Source organism: Ursus arctos, unplaced genomic scaffold (genome assembly GCF_023065955.2).
Source record: "Ursus arctos isolate Adak ecotype North America unplaced genomic scaffold, UrsArc2.0 scaffold_15, whole genome shotgun sequence".
Lineage (NCBI taxonomy): Eukaryota > Metazoa > Chordata > Mammalia > Carnivora > Ursidae > Ursus > Ursus arctos.
This window is the reverse complement of record NW_026622819.1, coordinates 60,368,061-60,390,064: the sequence shown is the minus strand read 5'-3', so window position 1 is coordinate 60,390,064 and position 22,004 is coordinate 60,368,061. Positions and strand designations below refer to the sequence as shown.

Genomic DNA, 22,004 nt, shown 5'->3' with positions numbered 1-22,004 from the left:
AGATATCTAGCCTTGTCCCTAGTCCATAACATAGGCAGTACTCAATAAATATGTACCAAATAAGTTAATTAAAATATAAAAACAAAACTGAATTCCAGGAAAAAAGCTATAATATCTATATTACATAATATAATATAATCCAATTCAAATATATATATAATTCAAATATATGGTACCTTTTCCTATCTCTTACCCAAAAAAATCACAAATTCTCCTTTGAAATAGTCTCCTTTAATGTATACAAAAGCAATCAAATGTTCTAAATTTCTTAAAATAACCATAGGCAAAATCTTTCAAAATACTGAAAGATGTAGTCTGCCAACACTAATGAAAGTTTAGATATATACAATTATGAAACTTCTCAAGAAAACTGATAATTCTGCTAAATGTTTATCTGTCCTAGGTTGCATCTAGCTTATTCAAAAGGAGTACTCTAAGAAGTGAAGTATATATAATAGATAAGCACTACAAAGGACTGTTCAAAATCTTTCATAGATACTATATTTGTGATTAATTTCATTATTTTACAAATTTTAGAGAGCCATACTTTAAATTAAAAATAAAATTTAAACTACCTACTATGGCCACATACTTAAGGTACCTCACAAAAACCCTTCCCTATTGGGTATTATTACCTTGATGAGCCTTTCTTCCTGAATTTAAGCGATTTGCTCAAGGTAATTAGAGTGCAGAGTCAAACTCAAGTCTGCTTGGATCCAGAGCTTATGCTTCACTCTACTACATGTTTGGCCTCATAAAATAGACTATCTCAGTAATTCAAGTTTCACCTTCGGAAACTGATTAAAGATAGGACTACACCTTTATTATTCTATCTACTAAGAATATTCTCAAAACCTGAAAGTGGAGTTCCTTCCGTCCCAATAATATAAAATGTGATGAGAATTTATACTAAATTGGAAGTAAAAAAAAAAATCACATATTGCTATAAATTTATCATGGTAAAAATATACTTTAACTTCTGCAAGAGTAATTTTCTTTGAACAATTAAATATAAAATGAGTTTGCCAGGAAATATTAAAACAAATGCTCATGTTATGGGCTCCCTGCCTTAAAGAGAAACACATTATACACATTATCTTATCTGTGACGGGACCAAAAACTGAGGTACAATGTAGTGCTGAAAAAAATGTGATAATGGATCTTCAAGCTAATTTTCCTTATAGTAAGAGTCATTAAAAAATAAATATAGGCTGTAAAATTTAAACTAGGCATATGTTAACTCTAAGACTACTTTTCCATTTCTTGCTCATGAACACCAACAAGGATTATTCTTAAAAGCATAAACCCATGAACTAAGCATCTTTCTAGTTGAAACTAGCAACAACCACATTCACTAAGCTTGCTATTAATAGGTTTTCCCTGAAAGATGTGGAACAATGTGTTGATCATATTCCATGGCTTCTGTGAAGACAACAAAAAGTAATCAAAAAACTCTACCCTGCCTAAGTTTTGATTCCATCAGAGAAGCAATTAAACGTAGTTCAAAGGCTTTCTACAAAAAGGCATAACATTGTATTTGGTATGCTTTCCCAAAGTTTTTCCAATATCTCAATCCTGCTGGAGCCCAAACCACCCAACCCATACTTTATAATGAAGAAATTAATTTCCCTTCTTCTAATATAAATAAATAAAAAGTCAAAGAAAATGTTTCCCATACAAAGATCCCTCCTGGGACTATATTAAAAAACAAAAAGTGTAATGAGGTTATACTTGGACAATTGTAATAATTCACCATGACTTTCAGAACTGAAGCAATGCAGTAACTTTCTATTTTCAAATATAAGGTGCCATATATAATTTTAAGTATCAATAAACTGATAACACAAGCAGAGTTATTAAAGTGACATGAATTATTTGCCTGGTTAAGACAACTTAACAAATCCATGGTGACTGACTGTGTCAAGAGCAAATGGGCTCTAAATCCTAAAATGTCTCCCTATCAAGTTTTATGATGGTGTTTGTGAAAGATTTTGTCCACCATCCTCTTTTTTATTTTTATTATTTTTTGTTGTTGTTTCCTATTTCCTGGTTTTTAGCCAATGGAGGTGTGAGCATAACTGAGTTTAAGATAAGAGATTATCAGAATATAAGCTACATAATTCTCCTTTACTTTCTGGTAAGGACAGAAGATCTAGGCACCCCTCCAAAGAAGTGCTGTATTCAAATAAAATTATTGGCAAGTGCCCCAATATATTATTTGGTTTGGACATTGGAATTCTAGGATGTGTTTGGCAGGACATGGAGAATTTTTTTCTCCTTAATGTAAGGGTCAAATCATGCCTTTAGTCACATGAATACGGACCTTGTTTCTTCATTTTGAAATTGAGACAATCAAACCAAACCTCATAGGATGTGAGATAACATGTAAAAGTACCTAGCTCAGTGCCTGGTATATAGTATGTACTAAAAGTAAAAAAAAGAATTGTTTTTGACTTGAATATTTTCCAAGTTTAACATTTTAAAGTTGATAAGTATATTCTATTATTTTCTATTATTTTTCCACTTTTAAAACTTTATTTATAGTCATCTTTTGATTATCATGCATCACTCATTCAAACTATAAAATGTTTCCTCTCATCTTACTTGCTTCTGGGAGGCATTCCCTTCCCAACCCCCACACACCTGTACTATGTTTATGTGCAGTATATCGGTTAAAAGACAAATCTTGTATGTGAATAGTAATAATAATTTCTACCTCACAGGACTGTTGAATAAAATAAATGAGTTAATAAATATAAAACATTTAGAAACCATAAGCATGTTAGCTATTATTCAATGCATATTAATTTAGTTGTATCTGAAAACAGGAGTTGAGGCATGTCATTTGAGTTCATATAATGAAAGCTTTAAACTAAACAAAAAAAGAAAAAAAACTAGAAAAAGAACTCATTTTTTTGTAATATAAAAAAATTCCCAAAATACATTGCTTTGCCATATCAATTATTTAGAGGATTATTCACATATTTGAAATCTCTGGTCTTGCTCCACAAACATAGATAAAAGAGAATGTTAAGACTGCACCAAAAAAACGAACTAAAAATGTGATCATTAATTTTAATTCACTATATGTACCCAAATCTGCATTAAGCAAATGTAAAAACCATCCAGATTAATTTCAAAATAAAACAAACATTGCTCGGTATTAGTTACATATCAGGTAAATTCTTTCCTTTCAATAATACTAATATTATAATGTAGCCATGTAAACTGGATCCTGTCATTTCTGTGGTATATTTCCAGATCTCTCTATAACACCTAAGGAATTCTTGACAACAGCCATTAAAACTGAATTACTAATATCTGTAAAATTTCTTTCCTAAAATTAATAGTGCTTAGGGTAATAAATTTAAATAAGATGGCAGCGGTACGGAAAGAGTGTGGTTGTGGTTGCAGCAATTTCAATTTCACAGTAGCTCACCTCAGGACCATAAGGAACTTAGACATCACCTCTGTCACCCCACACATTTTACGGAGAAACTGAGGCCCCCCAAATGCTATACTGATAGGGCCAAGAGCACACATAGGTCTCCAGGCTCCTAGTCAAATAAATGTGCCTTCAAGTTTTTCACATCAAACTTAACCAAGTAATTCATACCAACCCCAAATTGTATTTTTTCTTTTTTGCCAAAAACCAATTCAAAAGAGTAACTGTTAAAACATACACACGCACAAACACAGAACTACATTCACGTAAGTACTCAGTTTACTAACTTCTTGTGTTTTTTTCTTTCAAAACCCAAACCCTATTGTGACTTTCAAATCACCCCCACACTTGCTCCTGGCTCCCTGAAGCCTCCCTCCTGTTCCTAAAAATGGTGGGCGATGATGAGCAGAAATCAGCAATTTACTTTCTAATCCTACCATATTTGAGCCAGGTATATGGACTCACCTTTTTTCCATCCTCAGCATAATAGACAACAATTCTAAGGGAAGAGTTAGTGTCTAACAGTATTTTTAGTATCAACCTTAATTTTATTATTATCTCATAAACCAGCTTCATCTCCAACTGATCCAAAAGATTTCACATGTAAACACATTCCATTAACCCCCCAAAATATTGATAATATGCATGTATATAGTTTCCTCATTTTCTGAAATTTTTATTTTTCCCAAAGCAAACCTTCATCAAAAGTCAATAAACTGAGAACAGAAAATAAACCATGAAGTCATATAAGTTCAGTCATGTAAGTTCGTTCTTTCAGTGAACTGTAGCAAAATAAAAAAAGGGTATTCAATTCTGAGCGAATCTTCACCCAGTTAAAATGTATAGAATGCCACCTTAGATTTAAAACTTAGCAACATGAGTAATTCAAAAAAGTCACCTTTGCACTAAATTTTCTTTAAATTTATGTTCAAAATATTAAAAGCAACTTTTTAAAAATAGACTTCATGAAATTGCCAATGTCTAAAAACCTTTTACCTAGCCACTAACACAAGATAATTACTTTTCAGTTTGAGTAAAAACCCTTTTTAAAAGCAAAAGCCAACAGCTTTTTGATACTTAGGCAAAAAATTATTTTTAAAAATCTAAAACTAAACTTAATCAAATGTTTTAAGATACATCCTAACTATTCTACCTGAATCCTTCAGGGAAGGGGCATTTAATTCCTTGGAATGACATAGGATTCTCTTAGCAAACTTGCCCCCCCCACTAAGCAAATTATTAATCAAAACAGATAGTTCTGCTTGTGCTGACATCATATTTGGGGACATTGCAATTGTTTTGAAATCTGTTTTAACCCTCGCAAAAAGATCTCTAAAATAACCCTCTATCTGTGGCGCACATGTATACAGATACGTATTTTAATCCTTGTTTTTTAACCTGGAGTTTGTACTCTCAGCTGTGTGCTTTTGGGCAAGTTATATCTTTCTGATACTCAATTTTCTCATCTGCAAAATGGGGGTAATAATAGAACTTACCTTGTGAGGTCACTGTGAGGACTGATTCAATGTTAGCTTATTATCCCATAAAAATTTCCTAAACACATATAAATAATCATACCCTCAAATATACAAACTCAGTGGGGCATCTGATGTTCAATTAACTATGAAATTCCCTTATCTCGTATCTATCAACTAGACTGGCTGCTCATTAATTCAAAAACATCAAACCATGTGACTCTTGCAGAATAAGGATACACTGGTGGCAAAAAAGACAAGTTGATCTTTGCCTGGATCTATTTTTAGGAACGGTTTATCTACACCCCTAGTGTTAACACTGGAAAGTAAACAAATGGATGAAAGTCATCATAAAAGAGTCACTCTGAGATCAACAGTTTCATGGTATTTGAAAATAAATGGGGATGAAGAAAACATTTAGATCATTTCTGTACCAGTCCTTACTGACACAGGGCAGGCCAGAATTTGCAAAGAGGTTTAAGAGGAATTGCTGAATTGATGAATTCAGACTGTTCAGACTGCAAGGTTCAGAAAGGTTCCAGGTTTAAAGTGTAACCAGTGAGAAAACTGTAATTCAATAGTTGGTTTTCAGTGAATCACTATCCTACAGTGGAGGAAAAAAATGAATTTTTTTGTTATACAGTTACTTCATCCGGGCAGAAAATGATCATCAGTTTCCACAATGAAGTATACTTATATCTATACATTATTTATTCTCACCTAAAAAGTAGGGAAAAACCAACCCTGATGATCCTGTCAGGCTAGAAAGATATTATAGTTAATAATTATGACATTACTAGCTACCTGATATTCATGATTATACCAACTCATGCTATCATCTATGGGGAAGATTACAATTAGAAATTTATCAAAGAAACAGCTAAATATTTTGTTCCAAATTATACTCCTGTCCTGCCAAAATAACGTCTGGTAATTAACTCATTTTTTAAGAAGAGTTCTGATATGTACATGGACCATTCAAACTCTCTGAGTTAAATAGACATTACACCATGCAATTTCCTTATTCATCTTAATCTATTAATGGAACATATTCTTACCGGAAAAGGAAAAATGTTGTCAGCTCTGTTCAAGCTATCTTCCATCCAGGATTTAGGAGCAAAGGCAGAGCTGGGGCGAGCGTACTTCTGCAGCTGAATATGATTGCTTGCAAAATTTTTCTTCAAAGGCGAGATGGAATTCAGGGGCGTTATTCCTCCATTCAGCCCTCTGCGGTGATCTCGGCCTTGGGAACCTCCCCAGCCCCCATATCCACCACCTCCCGGGCTCCACGAAGAAGATGGTGTCGGAGAGGGACTCTGGTAGCTGCTCCATGGAGAGGGGGGTTTGTTAAGATTATTCGCCAAATGAGGCAGCTGGTTAAAAGCAGCATTTCTATGTGTGAAAGGTGGGGGATGGGGACTGGCAGGAGACCTCCTCTGCTGCTGATGCTGGCTGTGATGATGCTGGAAATGAGGGTGATGAGGGTGGTGCTGTGAGAGAGGCCCGATCTGAGGGGAGAAGCTGCCTCCAAAGCCAGGGCTGACATGGTGGGGAAAATTTTGAAACAACAGAGCACCGTTATTAGCCGAAGCAGCCGGGACCCCTCCCTGGTGAAAGAAACTTGCATCTTCATTGATGATTGTGGAGGAAGAAGGTGCTATCGCTGCTGACCAGTTACTGAAACCAGTAAGAGACGATGCACTAGACGTCAAGGGTTGGGTCGAAGTACCTAGCCCCGTGGCTTCTTGATAATCAAACCCTGTCAACACTGGTGACTCGATTCTCATTTTCTCCTTCCCATTGCCATTTTCTGAAGAATTGTCCCCTTGATTTTCTTCTGATTTTGCCTTCTCGGGTTCAGGCAGTATTCCAGCTTCCTGACCTGGACTGGGGGAGAGCTGCTGCTTTTCTAAAGGGTCTTGCTGTTCCTGTTGCTGACTTTTTGCTTTTTCCGACCCCAAGATCTCATCCTGAATGTTATGGGTAGCTGGAGCAGGAAAGAGCCAAGCTGACCCGGCACTGCTGCCATTGGCAGCTGTGTTATTATTTATAAAAGCAGCAGGGCTGGGGGTGGCATTTTGGTGATGGTGTGGAGGCTGCAGATGTGGATGGAATCTGACTGGAAAAGCAGATTTATTCCCAGTATTGCTTTGCACTAGCACTCCAAACCCGTAATCCCCCATTTATTATTTTTAGGATCAGATGCTTACAATAAAAAATGACAACCTGATGTCTCACGTCTTTGTATCCTCTACCCAAAATTTAAGTTGTTTGTTTGAAATGTCTTATTTATAGCTAGCTCAAAAATCGCAGCTTATCACTTGAAATAGCTCTGATTTGGAATTCTGGTCTCTGAAAGGAAAAAAAAACTAAAAAAAAAGAATCTCTTAAAACATTGACATGAATCCAACTGGGCTTATTTCTAGGAGGGAATAAAAACGAAGAGGGTAAAAATCAAGTCTTTGGTTAGTAAAATAGGCGCTTTCTTTTTCCAAAGGAAAATGTACATGAATGACAAAAACACAGCTTCTCAAGCATCTATGGATGTAGAAGAATAAGCATTGCGCGGAGTAAAAATATATATATATATAATTTAACAATCACATATGGTCTTCCTCAGCAGTTTAGATTCACTCACATAAAAATTAGAATAGGGCTAAGAGGAGAATACGTTCTTTTCTTGGCAGCTTGGTTAAAAAAAATCAGGAATAATTTAAGAACATTATATATTATATATTTATATATATATAGATTATATTAGTTATCTGGGGTGGGAGGTGAATTCCTGGTTGCGGGAGAGGAAATCAGCATTGACTAATGGAAAGATGATTGCAGGGAGGTTTCTGCTGTTCCTGGTCCTGTTTCTGCTCTTTCACAGGGTGCAGTTTTGGCCTCTGGGGCTGTTCCTGAGGCTTTGGGTGCAGATCTTGTTGCGGTCGCTGTTCCTGGGCTCCCCCCGGCCTCCTCTCCCCCATGAAATGGGTTGAAAACACCCGTTTCTCTCTCTTGGGGGGATCGCGATCAGGAAGGATTAGCGAGACTCGACGAGGGCGAGCTGGCGGCCCGGGGGTGCGGGGACCAACGGGGCGACCTGGAAGGTCCTGCGGTTTCGGCCTCTTCCCCTCTCTGCGGCTCCGGGGTTTTTTTCCCTCATGGGACCCAGGGGCGGTTTGTTCAGTTCTCTCAGTTCGATTCTCCGCAGGGGGAAAAAAAGAGGAAAAAAAGGGAAAACCCGCTAGTGTAGTTATTCTAAAAGAGAAGGGCCTCCCCCCTTTGTGCTCTCTCTCTTTTTCCCCCCAGATTTTAGAAAAATCTATAATTTAGAAGGCTTTTGTTTCTCCTCACGGTTGCTGGGCCGCCGTCGTCGTCGCCGCCGCCGCCGCCGCTTTACCCCGGTCCCGCAGTCCCCGCTGTCGTTGTTGAGGACTCCGCCTGGCTCTTCTTTTTCTCTCCTTCTTCCTCCTCTTCCTCCTCTGCTGTCGCCGATGCCGCCGCCGCCGCCGCCGCCACCGCCTCCCGGTGCCCGGGTCCCGCAGCCGCGGCTGAGTCCTTCTCCTCAGGACCGAGCCGAGTGAAATGACAACCAGCTGGAAAGACCGAGAGACACTTCCGGTTCGAAGAGGGAGGGGTGGGGTACGGAGGGCACTCCGCCCACCTGTCGAAGTACCAATCAGCTGTTAGAATTTAGGCGAGGCCACGCCCCCGGCTCAGGTCCCCTCCTAGGAAGGTCGAAAACTTAGCTCGAGAGACGCCTCTTCCGTCTGCGCCTCGCCCAGTGAGGCCTGGCGCCTGGAACCCGGTCCCCCACCCAGAGTGAGCGCAGCAGGTTGCCATCTTTAGTGTGGGCAAGAGACTCCTTCGCCATTTCTCTCCCCTCAGCACGCTTTGGAGGATTGCATATAGGGATGCACGGAAGAGAACGGATCCCTCGAGCACTAAAGAAAGAGTCCAAAGGAGATCCAAAGGGCGACCGGTGAAACCGCGGATGAAGGGGAGGCCTGCCCACAGTAAAGGTGGGTCCGCAGGCGTCACATGCTTTGGCCCGAGCTCCTCCCCAGAGGGATCTGGAAGGGGGGGGGCGGGTCTCCCTAGCCGCTGTGCGGAGCCTAGAACTGCGTACGTCCTTGTCCTGCCTGGAGTCCTCACGCGGGACTCTCCCTTCACCTTCCATTCCCCCCACCCCCACTCCCCAGCTTGGCTTAGTTACCCGTCTGGTGCAGTCCCTCAGGCGCAAGATATAACTGCTGTAGGCGTACGGCGTTGAGTCCTCTTCTGCATCCTATTCCAGCCCACGGTACAGGCTGTACCAGAGGGACGTTTCCAACGAAAATCTTATCGTGATCCTCACCTGTTGAGATCTCTTTCTATGAAAGAGGCCAAACTCCTTGGTCCGGTATTCAAGGCCTTTCCGCTCTGTGGGCAGTGCATCCTAACACCTCCTCTCGGAACAAATGCCCCACACCAAGCTGCTCCAGAGATACTCTCAGTGCCTTTTAACATGCCCTTTCCTTTCTTCCCCACTTGGTAGACTCCTGTTTCGTTTTACGAATCTGTTCAAACGCTACCAGCTCTGCCTTCTGAATTCTCTCTTAAGAGCATACACGGCTCGTAAGTCCTGTGTAGGTCTCTCATGCTTGTTTGTCACCCTATTGTAATGGCTGCTTATGTCCGCCAGACCTGGGCTCCACTGTGGGCTCGTTGAGGAGAGGACCTTGTGGATAGGAGGCATTGCTGAGTGAATGCTGAAAAAAACGAATCAACAAACGAACTACAGTGGAGTTACCTTGAATGACAGTCGCTTTTCCAAGTCTGAATTATTTCATTACTTCTGCTGTTTGATTTGGAGTTCACAGCTCTGAAACTTTTATTGTTTAGGTTTTCATTAGCTGCTCCCGAGTGTGTCTTGTTCATCTTTGTATGTTCCCACTTAAGACCACCATCAGGGACCGGGGTAATGCCTTGCTCTCAGCACACACTCTAAAGACGTTGAATAAGTGTTTTCCTTTAGAAGGAAATGAAAAATGAAAAATGAAGAGAAGAAATCACGGTAGAGCCAGAGTAGGAAAACAAAGAGACATCAAAGACTTTAAAGAAGAATCTTATGAACAAAGGTGGCTTCCATTTCATTTCTATAGCCCTCCCTGAATGGCCCTAACTTCTACTGCGTCAGTTCCTCAATCTGCCAACACTTCCATGTAGAATACCTGTTTAGAGCCTTAAGAAGTGATTTTTATTCTCTTTTCTTATATTATGACCATGAGTCTTACCTCTGCAACTCTACTTCGAGTTCTTTGAGCTTAGGGACTGGGTCTTACTCTGTTGTTTATTCCCCACGACTGGACATACCTTGAGACTTGCTGGTTCAGTTAGGTGTCATTCCTCCAGAATGGTTTCCCTGACTGCCCCTCTCTCTAAAATCTTGCAGATTCCCCTCTTTAAATTACTACTAGTTGTCAGTGGGTTAGTTTCTTAAGGGCAGCTTTATCTGCCTTGTCTTTGTGTCCCTCGTGGCCAGCATAGGAGCTGGCACAAAGCAGACTCAGAACATCATTGAGCAAATGAGTGAATGAATGAATGTTCAGTATCCAGGAGATGGTCGAGTCTTTTGCAGCTACCGGTTCTCAGTGGCTAAAATGGCAGCCATGACTTGAAAGAGAAAGGACTACCTTTGGAACCCAACGTTGTAATTTGAATCTTACCTCTGCTACTTCCTAGTTGTCCTGCCCTGGGCTTTACCTCTACCAGCCCTTAGTTCCTCATGGATAAAATGTGAACGATATTTCCTCTCTCACTAGGATGGTAAATTACATGAGCTACATGTAAAGTGCTGGACTGAGGTTTTAAAAAAATATTAGTTCCTTATTAACATATGAAGCGTAGAGAACTTGTACTTTACAAGTGTCTTCTGCCTTGAAGCAGCTGTGTGCATGACTGAATCCAGGAACCTGTGTTGGTTTGTAGAGGAGGACGCACACCCAAGCCACAGTCAGGATGCTGCTAGGTCAGCCTGATCTTTTAAGACTAAATCAAATGTGGGCAGTAGGTTGGGGCTGGACTGAAGCTAAGATGATCACTGTAGACATCAGGCTTCCGGTTAGGGAGTAGGAGCATGAGAGAGCGAAGGGGGAGACAATTCTTTTGGGTCAGTTGTCTGCTCAGAAACCCAGGATACCCAGCTCAGGGCTGCCCTCCTTAAAAACATTCTGGCCTCAGAAACTGGCCCAGGTAACCATGACAACAATTCAGCAGCTCCATTTAGGATCTGCAAAGGGATCTACAGTTGCAGATGAGTGCTGGCTTGAACGCTCTGCTGGCAGAAGAGAGCCCCTCCATGAAGCATACTCACTGGGAACCTTTCAGGTTGCCGAGAAAGCAAGCTCTGTCTAAACATTAAGGTGCTACCAGATAAAAACAACAACAACAAAACGAAACAAAAAACCTCCCTCCCTGTCCAGCAAGGGGTTGACACATCTTCAGAGAACTCGTAGACTAGTGAATGCATGTACCCTGTTGGCTACTGCCCAGCCCCCTCTGGGGTTTGAGGTCAACCACACCCCAAACCCAAGCCTCCCAGGAAGCATGGCCCTAATATCTCTTTCACCAGCCTCTTTTAAAGCTTGGCAGGTGATATAAATCTCACCTCATAACCACACAGAATGCCCCATTCTAATTCTGATGTCCTCCACCACTGCCCTTGAAGCATTTGTCAGCCTTCTCCCAACAGCACATACTCAACTCCCCAGGGCCTGCCTGGTGACTTTAGTAACTAGGGCTGCCACCCAAGGCCGCTCATGTTGTGCACTATACAACTCCACAGGGCACAACAGACTATTATGTGAATGCCACCCCCTGGAGTTGTACAATGTGGCAGCTCTGCTTCAGTTAATCTGAGTAAAACAGAGGCACCTTATGGAAATATGACACCCATACAAAAAAGCGACTAGGTGCCATCATAAATTACATGAGCACACGGTCGTCGCATGCAGAAATATTTAAAGCGGTTGGTCCGTTTAGAGTTTAGAGTTGGTGGCCCTGGAGCTTTCTGTGATGGAATTGAAGGACACAGTGTCCTTGGTGTTGTTGAGTAGTGAACTGTAGCAAGAAGACAAGTCTGGGCAGGTCCACGGTCCCGTCCCCTAAGAGATTAATACCCAGCCGTTGCTTTGCCTAGCTTTGTTAATAAGCCTTCTCGTGTAGTGGTGGAATATATATTTTGCTGAAATTTAAAAAATATAACAATAATATTTAAGGGCAGGTCCTATGAAGGTAGAGGAAGAGAGAAGAGTGGAATTACTTTTGGAATATCTTCTTTTCCAAAAGTCTCTGGACGCTCACTCCCAGAAAGCAAGCTGGACAGAAAGAAACAAAGCCAAGGCCTGAAAGCAGGCTTTATTAAACCTCACCTCTCTGCTCTTCACCCTGTTTTAATATTGAGAAGTGTGCACGTTTACTTAGAAAACACCACTGTGTTTTGCGTTTTTTTTACAGTTAATTGCTGGGTTATATTTTCCCTTCTTGTATGTTGTTTTATAATCTGCACAAACCCTCTGCACTTTAAATACTGTTTTCCTTCTGCTTTCCCATTTAAGGTATTATCATTCACATAGAGTCCATAGTTAACAAGCCATTTTGGTGGGGGTGGTGAAGCCAGTTCCTCCAATGCATTGTTACTGAATAAATGGCTTGGAAAGGTCCAAGACACAGACATGCTTCACTTGAAATTGCCTTATCCTGGCAAAGATTTAGGTGAGCGGGAACAGGGGGTTGACCTTCCAAACTGTGACATGCATCACATGGGATGACTTGGATTCTTTCGTGGCCTCGGCCACCTATGTGGATGGGCTGCTGACCTAGATTACCCCTTACTGTTTTGATTGGACACACTTCACTTCCCTGCACCGAACCCCGGCCATACTGCCGAACAGCTGCAATCTCACACGCTGTGGCTAGGCTGGAGGATTTTCACCTGTGATACTGGAAAAGAATAGCTTTTTACAGCTTGCAGGGAAGTTTCAGGGTCCAGAGGTCAGAGACTAGGAGTCAGAGACCAAAATTCTAGCCCCAACATATCCATAAATTCATAGATACTGGTTCAATTTGCCTGATGCTTTCCTTTTGGCCAGAATTTTTACTACCTAAGCAGTTTCACTTTGGAAACTTGAAGGAATAAAGGTTCAAAGAAAGGCATCTATTAAAAAAAGTTATTAAAGATGCTCCTTTTCTTTTATGTCCAAATTTCCTGGTCCTCTATTCTCAGAGTATATATATTCCTGAAGAACAGTTATAAGAGTTGATTCACAAGCATCCAACCTTACACTTGACTGTGCGTCGGTCCCCAATAGGAGCCCATCAAATGCAGATTTCCAAACCCTGGCCCCCCAAGATATTCTGATTAAGTTTTCTCATACTATTTTCTCATAAAATTTTAAACTTTAAGAGATTTTCTCAAAATAGTATAAGAACACTGGAAAACCAAACTAAGAATGGCTAAAACAGAAAAATTCCTTTCTTATATAAAAGAGGTTTGGGAGAGTCAATACAAGGCTGGTGGGGTGGTTTCAAGATGTCATCAGAAGCCAGTTTCCGTCTATCCCATTGCTTCCCTCCTCAAAATGTAACCTCTGCCTATGATCCAAGATAGTTGATCAAGCCCCAGCCATCATGCCTGTGTTTTAGACTGAACTAAGAAGGAGAAAGATGAAGAAGGAACATGACCCTTCTCTTTGAGGAAGCTTTTCAGAAGACATACATATCACTTCCATTCTCCTCCCACTGGCAGGAGTTTGGCCCTATGGGCACGACTTGGGCAAAAGAGGTTGGGAAGTATGGTCTTTATTTCACACGCATGTACCTAGTTAAAAAGTGACATTCTATTACCAGTGAAGAAAAGGGGAGGTGGATACTGATGGGTAAGGCACTTGGGCCTAGAGAAGTTTAGTGACTGACCTGAGTCTTATAGCCAAGTCAATGCCTTCATTTTGCAGTTGAGGAAACAGGTCCAGGGAGGGGCCTTGTCTAAAATAATTCAGTTATTTTGCCCAGGTATCTTGATTCAGAACTCTTCCTCTACCCAGTGGTCCTCAAATTTTAGCATGCTTCAGAATTACCTGGAGGACGAGTTAAAACAAACTAGAGTCTCTGATTGAATAGGTATGGGGTAGAGCCAAGAATCTGTGTTTCTAACAAGTTTTCAGGCGCTGATGCCACTGGCTTGATGAGCATGCTTTGAGAGCCAGTGATCCACAGAACACGCCCACCTGGGATGAAGAAGGGCCGTCAGTTCTGTGTGGCCAGCCTTAGTCCTCCTTCCCTTTCCTCTGGTTTACTCAGTGGCACCATGGTTCATTCTCTCAGTTTGCTAAGCCAAATGTAAGAGTCATCCTAAACTTCTCCTTCTCCTCCTCCATCCTTTTCTAGTTGGTCCCCAGGTTTTCTTCATTTCTCCCTTCAGCATCTCCTCCTTCTCTCCATCTCCTGCTTTGGTTCAAGTCTGATCATTTCTCACCTGGATTCTTTTTGTGGGTGCTATCTTCGGGCTTCGTATCTGGCCTTGCTCATTGAATCTTTCCAAATGGGGAGTCTACTTACCTTACTCCGTTGTTCAAACACTTTCAGTGCTTCCTGATGTATTCAACTGTATTTGTCTTTTTCTTTTTTAAAGATTTATTTATTTATTTGAGAGAGAAAGAGAGAGACTGGAGGGTGGAGGGGCAGAGGGAGAAGGAGAGAGAAACCCAAGCAGACACCGCACTGGGCCCAATAGGGTGCTTGATCTCAGAACCCTGAGATCACTACTTGAGTCAAAACCAAGAGTCAGACGCTTAACCTACTGCACCACCCTGGCACCCCCTCAACTATATTTTTCAAACTTAAGTGGTTTTCATTCCAGCATCACAATTTTTGCCATATTGGTATAGTGCCTGCACCGTCACACATTTAGTGTGTCCATAAGTTGGCTTACCTTCTAAAAAACTTAAAAACTTGTTTAAGGCAATGTGATTTACCACTCAAAATGAAAAACAGTGATCACTTACAACTAAAAAGTAATTGTCATGTTTAAATATTGAAAACAAAATAATGGTATGAATTCCTCCTAGATCCTGTATGCATTTCAAAGGCTCTAATGTTTCTGTTAAAAAGGAAGACTAATAAGGTTAGAAAGGTGCTAAAGTCTTACTAGCCCAATCTTGAAAGGTCTTCTTTACATCATTAGAGGGACTGACAGAGAATGGAAAGGGAACTAAATTTCTCCCTGTGCAATGTAAGAGTACGCACTGCCTTGTCTGGGTGCCACCTGCAATCATCTTGTGTACCCACTGGAAAGGGACCTACTGTCTGAAGAGCACTGCCAGTCTCCTTAACATGCCAGCCCATGCACCTGACGAGATGGATGACCTTTCAGCATCGTTTTGTACCGCTCTCCCAGAACACTGTTCCAAGCACCCTGAAAAACTTGAGGTTCCACGAACTTGCCATCAGTCATGAATCCTATTTGCTGCAAGTAACAGAATGCATGAGTAAGAATGACCTAAGCAACAAGAGGTTATTTTTTTCACACATCAAGGTGTCTAGAGGTGGATGGTTGCTCGTGCTGGCTGGTCAGTCATGTCAGGACTCTGGGTTGGAATCTCTAGATGTTCTTGGCCTTGCCTTCAGGATCTTAAGATGTCTGCCACAGACCAGGTCATCACACTGTGGCTTTCAGAGGCAAGAAATCAAGGGCTTCAAAAAGTTGAGTTTCTTTCTAGTCATGAGCTTTCCTCTGATCAAGGAGAGAAGGTCTTTCCCAAGGACCCTTCAGCACACTTCCTGTTACATCTTTTGGGTCAGAACTGGGTTACATACCACAATCTAGACCAGACCTGGGCCCACCATCCCTGACACTAAAGAATCTCCAATATGAAACATAACCCCAAATGAGAATTGTGCCAGCAAATGTAAAGGGAGAGTCTTTGGAGAAGTCAAAAAGTGTCTCCTGTGCTCACTACACAACTTCCTTGGGCCTTTCCATGTGTGTCTGTTTGCCAAGAACACCTACTTTGTTTGCCAGGGGGCTCCTACTCAAGCACCTTCATTGGCCTTCTTTGACCTCCCTGCAAAGGTGGGTGTCTTCTCCTCACTTGGCAGAGACACTCAGCCATATAATTGACTATTATGTAAATGATTATTTAGACCCCACTCACTAGACTTGCTCCTGTGGGTCAGGTACTCTTTTCTCTCTTGTATCCTCTGGGCCTGGTATTATGCCAGCACATAGTAGGCCTTTACTGAGTGTATGTTGAAATAAGGTTGAATTAATCAATTTTTTTTCCCTTCACATATACAATTCACAAGTATACCCAAAGTAATACATGTTAGGTTGAATTTAACAATAAGCATACTTTGGAAAATCTTACAAATTACAGACTTTATTGTGGCTATTTTGTGTTGTTCTATGAAAAATACAGCAATCCCCTATTAGCATACATCAAGTTACTATTGGCATAACACTTCTACCACACTGCTGACCTTCTGGCAAATCAGTCACTGTAAATCCTGGAGAGTGGTTTATAAACTTAGTAAACTGCTTCAATCTTGTGTAAAACACATTATACATGGTAATAGCTTCATTTGGCTGAGTCCGTTTCGGTACAGTTCCACGATTGCATTAAGCGAGTCTCTATTGATATATCCTCAATGTTAAACAGCTTCTTAATGAAGTGGATTGCCTCGAAGCCATTGGATAGTGCACACACACACACATGCATACACGTAAAGTTATCACCACCCAAAAACAACTGCGGAGGCAGTAATTATATAATATTAACGAACAGTATCACATACAGTTCGATGTGCCAGTTTCTAATGTGGTTGAGTTGATTCTCAGTAATGGGTTTCTTGAAATGACCTGGCCCCCACAGAAGTACCTCCAGGTTCAACAGCCCATGTAAAATAAAATAAATGCATAAATAATTTAGCAAGGGAAATAGGTAGCATTATGGCCACACTTCTGTGCGGCTGTTATTTAAAAGCCTGGCAGCTTGGCAGTTAGAAACCCCTATGTCCAGGGGTGTTGTAATTCACCATTTGCTCGGAGTTGAAATGAGGCAGAGGAGAGCTCCAGGCCCCTAGCTCATTTTTTATTTAGAGGCAATTTTTTAAATCCATTCGGCCATTGAAGTTCCAAAAATAGAAAAAGGAAAAAGAAATAAACATGCTTCAAATTTAGAAGTTTAGAGGCTGGTTGGAGCCCTCATTAGGCAAGGTCTGGGATGCATTTTCTAAGCAACGTTTTACAAACTTGTAAGTGCATGGTGAGAGTTTAAACATTCGTTTCATCGTGTGTGTGTGTTTCTGTTGAATCCCTATGTGGTGGTTTATGAGGCAGAGTTTTTCAATTCTAGTCTTTTTTTTATATACTCAAGCACATGATTTTTGCTGTATTATTATATTACCTATCTTACTATTCGCCCGTTATTTGTAAATGGACTCCATTTTTTAGAACTTAACTAAATAAGTTTAAAAGGAAAATTTTATATCACTAATGTAAGCAGAAAAATCAATGTCATGTCATAAACAGACGCTGCCATTTATTTTTTCCTGACAACACACTGAAATAAATACATACAGAGTCGAACAAATGCCTAGTGATTCAGTGTTCCCCTATGCACCACCTGAAAGCGTCTCAAGGACTGTTAGTGGCACTTTTAGGGAAATACTTGCTTACTGGTTAAGAACACACACCTTTTGAATCAGGCAAGATTAGTTAAACCCCATCTCTGCCATTTACCAGAGTGCCATTTGCTGTTTGCTGAATGACTCCTGAGCAGGTCTGTTCATCTCTCTGAGCCTCAGTTTCTGCATCTGGAAAATGGGGATAAAAATTGTTAAGCAGTTAGTTGAGAGGATAATATGAGGCAGACCATGTAAAGCTCTTGGCACAGTGCCTAACCTATAGCAAATGTCCAAGAAATGTCAGCTATGATTATTATTAATTTGTGATCGGGGAGACATGGGTGATTACAGAGCACCAACCACCAACAAATTCAGTTCAGAACAAACAAAATAGATTAGGTGTCTACCCTGTGACAGGCTCTGTGGTCGGCCTTGCAGATATGGAGATAATTCTCGAAGTGACAGGCATAACGAGCTAATGACAGCAGTATAGGGGAAGTGCAGTGAGAGGTGCATGCACTCAGGTTACGATGGCAGGCCAGAGCAGAACATGAGGACAGCCAGCATCACGAAAGCAAGAGGTGCAAATCCATACATCAGGCCTTTCCTGCTGGGTTACAGGGACATTCATCAGTCCTGAAAGGTACCAGGTAAATTGGATTTCTGCTGGAGAACAGAAGATGCATGCCATTCAAACATATATACAGCAATGGAGACATATCATCATTTACTTATGGGTTTCAGTGACACTAATGAATTGGTGAATATCATTTTCAAAGCCAAACAGTAGTCAAGCAACGTGTAAATGGAATTTTAATTTTCTTTCCTTCCATCAAGGTCACAGGCAGGTGGTTCACAGATATTTTAGATTGAGCCTGCAGAGTAATCGACTTTTGTAAAGTTATTACTTGCTAACATGTAGAAATTATGCAATGTTATAAGAAAACCCAGATTTGTATCTTAAAAAAAAAAAAAAAAGGAAGATGTGGCCATTTAGATTCCCACGTATGGCAATTTGGGGCTGGAGTTAAGTAGTTGCTTGTAAGATGGGGAGTTCATCATCCAGTTCACCATAGTCTCTACCCATCCAGCTGATAGTGCTGCCTTAGGAACCAGACAGGTGGGGCCCTTCCTTTGGCCCCATGCCCTAGAGGCACCACTCTGCCCCTCTCCAAAGGTACCCTTCCCCCAGGAGTTCATGGAGCCAAGGGACGCCTGTGCTGCCTCTTTTAGATCATACTGCTGGCGCCAAGGGACCCTGGATTCCCTGCCCATGTGACCTGTATCTGCTTCCACAGCCTGCAGAGACCTCTTTCTCAGTTAGTTCTTCCCAAGGTGAATAGCACTGCTAGACTACATACCCTGGGCCTTAGAGGTGGCCGAGAGAAAGCTGGGGTGTTTTGGTGGGGAGGGAAGGGAATGAAGTTTGAATGTGCAGGCCAAGGTGCCCATCCACTTGCGCAAAGTCCTTTGCTGTATGAGCTGGAGTCAGGCAAGGGAGGAGCAGAAGAGTGGATGGTGTGTTGCCGGGGGGCACCTTGGGCTAGGGACCCTGTTATCATCTTCAGGTGAGGAAGTCTGAGAAGTCTGAGAATTCTAACGTTGAACTTGGCCTTCCAGGTCATTATAAAAATCTATTTGTCAAGGTTGGAGACTAGACCATACTTCAGTTTGTTAATTCTATTTATAACATAAGTATTTAGACATATGGTAGATGGACTTCCATTTATACTCTTTCCCTGGGCTTGCAAATGTTAGCAAATATTAGGAGCAGGCCACTGGGTGGATTTCACTTCTTTCTTTTTGCTGCCTGACCCCCATTAGTACTCGAGTGTATGGCTCCCGCTAGGTGTGAGTGTCATGAGTGTGGACTCTGCCCCTAGCACAGTCCTCCCCAGGTAGCCAGTGAATATTGAATGAGTGACTAAGTAATCTGAGAGCTGATATCTCAGCTTAGTCCTGTTGGAATTATTTTCTTCTCTCAGACATGTAAACACATCACAATTATTTTAAATTTTCTCTTTAAATGCCATTAATTGGGGACACCTGGGTGGCTCAGTTGGTTAAGCCTCTGCCTTTGACTCAGGTCATGATCTCAGGGTCCTGGGATTGAGCCCCACATTGGACTCCCTACTCAGTGGGGAGCCTGCTTCTCCCTCTGCTGGTCCCCCTGCTTATGCTCTCTCTCTCTGTCAAATAAATAAATAAAATCTTTAAAAAAATAGAAGAAAATGCCATCAATCACTAGACTTTTTTTGGTGATTTCTAGTTTTCTGGTTTAAAATGAATTTATACACACAGCAAAATAATCCGAAAGGTTTAAAAAAGCAAAAAGAACCTCACACCTTGCCCTAACTCCACTGATGCCACCATTATTCACATTTCGATATCTTTATTTCCAGTCTTTTTTCCTCCATTTCTTTTCAGAGTTGAGACCCTACCCAGAGACTGACGACGGGAAGCTGCCACACTCCAACTATTTGAGCAGGTTTTCTGCTGCCGTCTGTCATCCCTGCGATGCATTTTAAAAGATAAATTGCCGAAGAAACTTCTCGATTTCGTGGAGAAGTATTGAAGTGAGGAGTGTTATGAACACTTTCCAGAGAGGTGAAAGACATGGTTCTAAATGTGTGTGTGTGAGGGGTTCGTGATGTACTCTACTTACCGATCGTTCATCGTTGTTATCCACACCATGACCACCATCAAAGGTCAACTATTAGCCATCTAATTGTTTACAACCCTTTCCTGTGAAGGTCTGCATGAAAAATGCTGCATACACTTGGCCCGTTCCCTTTCGAAGCTGACACACTGCCATGGATACGTGCTTGTGGTTCAGTCAGCAGTCCGCACACGTGTATCAGGTGATGCCCCAAAGCCGTGCGCCAACAAGATCCCGAGACTATCCAGTGCAACAGGGGAGAGATGACTGAATTCCAAATTGCAGTAAGCATGACAAGCCCGTAAATAAGGGTGCCGTGGGGACACGGGAGAGAGGCTGCCTTACTCAGCCTGGGCTCCAGGGAGGGCTTCCAAGAAGAGGGGAAATTTGAGCACTGTCTGGAAAGCTGAGCTAGAGGTTGGCAGGTGTGGAAAGGAATCGGGTGTCAGGTTGGAGCCCCTCGAGGGTGTGGCTGGTGAAGAGAAGAGCACCTAACCCACATTCATTGATGACTGTGTACTCTGTATTGAAGGGCCGTGCTGGGTCCTCAGAAGCTAGAGATGGACGGGCTAATGAATGAATACATCAATAGACCTTTGGGTGACATGCCACCTGATAGAACATTTCAGATCTGGGGGCGCCTGGGTAGCGCAGTCGTTAAAGCGTCTGCCTTCAGCTCAGGGCGTGATCCCGGCGTACCGGGATCGAGTCCCACATCGGGCTCCTCCGCTATGAGCCTGCTTCTTCCTCTCCCACTCCCCCTGCTGTGTTCCCTCTCTCGCTGGCTGTCTCTCTGTCACATAAATAAATAAAATCTTTAAAAAAAAAAAAAAAGAACATTTCAGATCTACATCCTGATAATGAAGCCTAAGTCCGAGGCATTCTAGAATATCCCTAATAAAAGTAATTGAAAATGCCCTCTGTCATTTGGCAGTATCTATCAAAAATGTGCACAGCCCATGACCCAGAAATTCTAGTTCTTGGTTTCCGTTGTATAAAAAAAAAACTTGTTCAAATAACTTACTTGTGTAAAAGGGTACACATCACAGCACTATTTGTAAAAATGAAAAAGAAATTAGGATCACCCAAAATATTTATGCATAGATTAATGGTTGTCAAAACAAGGCTATATCAGGGCGCCTGGGTGGCTCAGTCGTTAAGCATCTGCCTTCGGCTCAGGGCGTGATCCCAGAGTCCTGGGATCGAGCCCCACATCAGGCTCCTCCGCTGGGAGCCTGCTTCTTCCTCTCCCACTCCCCCTGCTTGTGTTCCCTCTCTCGCTGGCTGTCTCTCTCTGTTAAATAAATAAATAAAATCTTAAAAAAAAAACAAAAAACAAAAAAACAAGGCTATATCTATCACGAAACTGTATGGAAAGTTAGAATGAGGTAGATTTATATATACCCAGTAAAGACTCCAAGACAGACAGCTGAAGGGGGAAAAAAGGCAAGTAACACACATACAATATGATATCATTCGTGTAAAAAAGTGATTTTTACATTTTGTGGACACAAAAAATATCGTGTTTTCTATAGTTACAGAGACATACAAGTTTTTACTTGTTCAGAGGTACTCATTTCATAGAAGCACTCAGATAACAAATTAAATGCGTTACCAGAGGACGTTTGCCAAGCTGCCAACCGCGGCTGCCTCTGAGGGATTCAGAGATTGGAGGAGGTGGGTGAAAGAGATTCTGGCCTTACCTTTTAAATTCCTTTACAAGGAGCCCGTATTCTGTGAATTACTTCTGCGATTGAAGACTAATTAAAAC

At 41.6% G+C, this 22,004-nt stretch overlaps 1 protein-coding gene and 1 long non-coding RNA gene across 3 annotated transcripts in view; one reads left to right on the top strand and one right to left on the bottom strand.

Annotated features, from left to right (window-relative positions):
- Positions 1-8,505, bottom strand: part of CPEB4 (cytoplasmic polyadenylation element binding protein 4) — a 62,674-nt gene extending 54,169 nt beyond the window's left edge. For both annotated transcript variants that reach the window (XM_026510994.4, XM_026510996.4), the window contains exon 1: positions 5,979-8,505. In XM_026510994.4, the coding sequence (XP_026366779.1) occupies positions 5,979-7,103 (1,125 nt within the window). In that variant the 5' untranslated portion in view covers positions 7,104-8,505. The remainder of the gene's footprint in view (positions 1-5,978) is intronic.
- A 176-nt stretch (positions 8,506-8,681) lies between these two features.
- On the top strand, positions 8,682-21,324 carry LOC130543727 (uncharacterized). Its single transcript, XR_008959279.1, has 2 exons — positions 8,682-8,933; positions 20,002-21,324. It is a non-coding gene; the product is annotated as an uncharacterized LOC130543727 (long non-coding RNA).
- Positions 21,325-22,004: the final 680 nt, after the last annotated feature.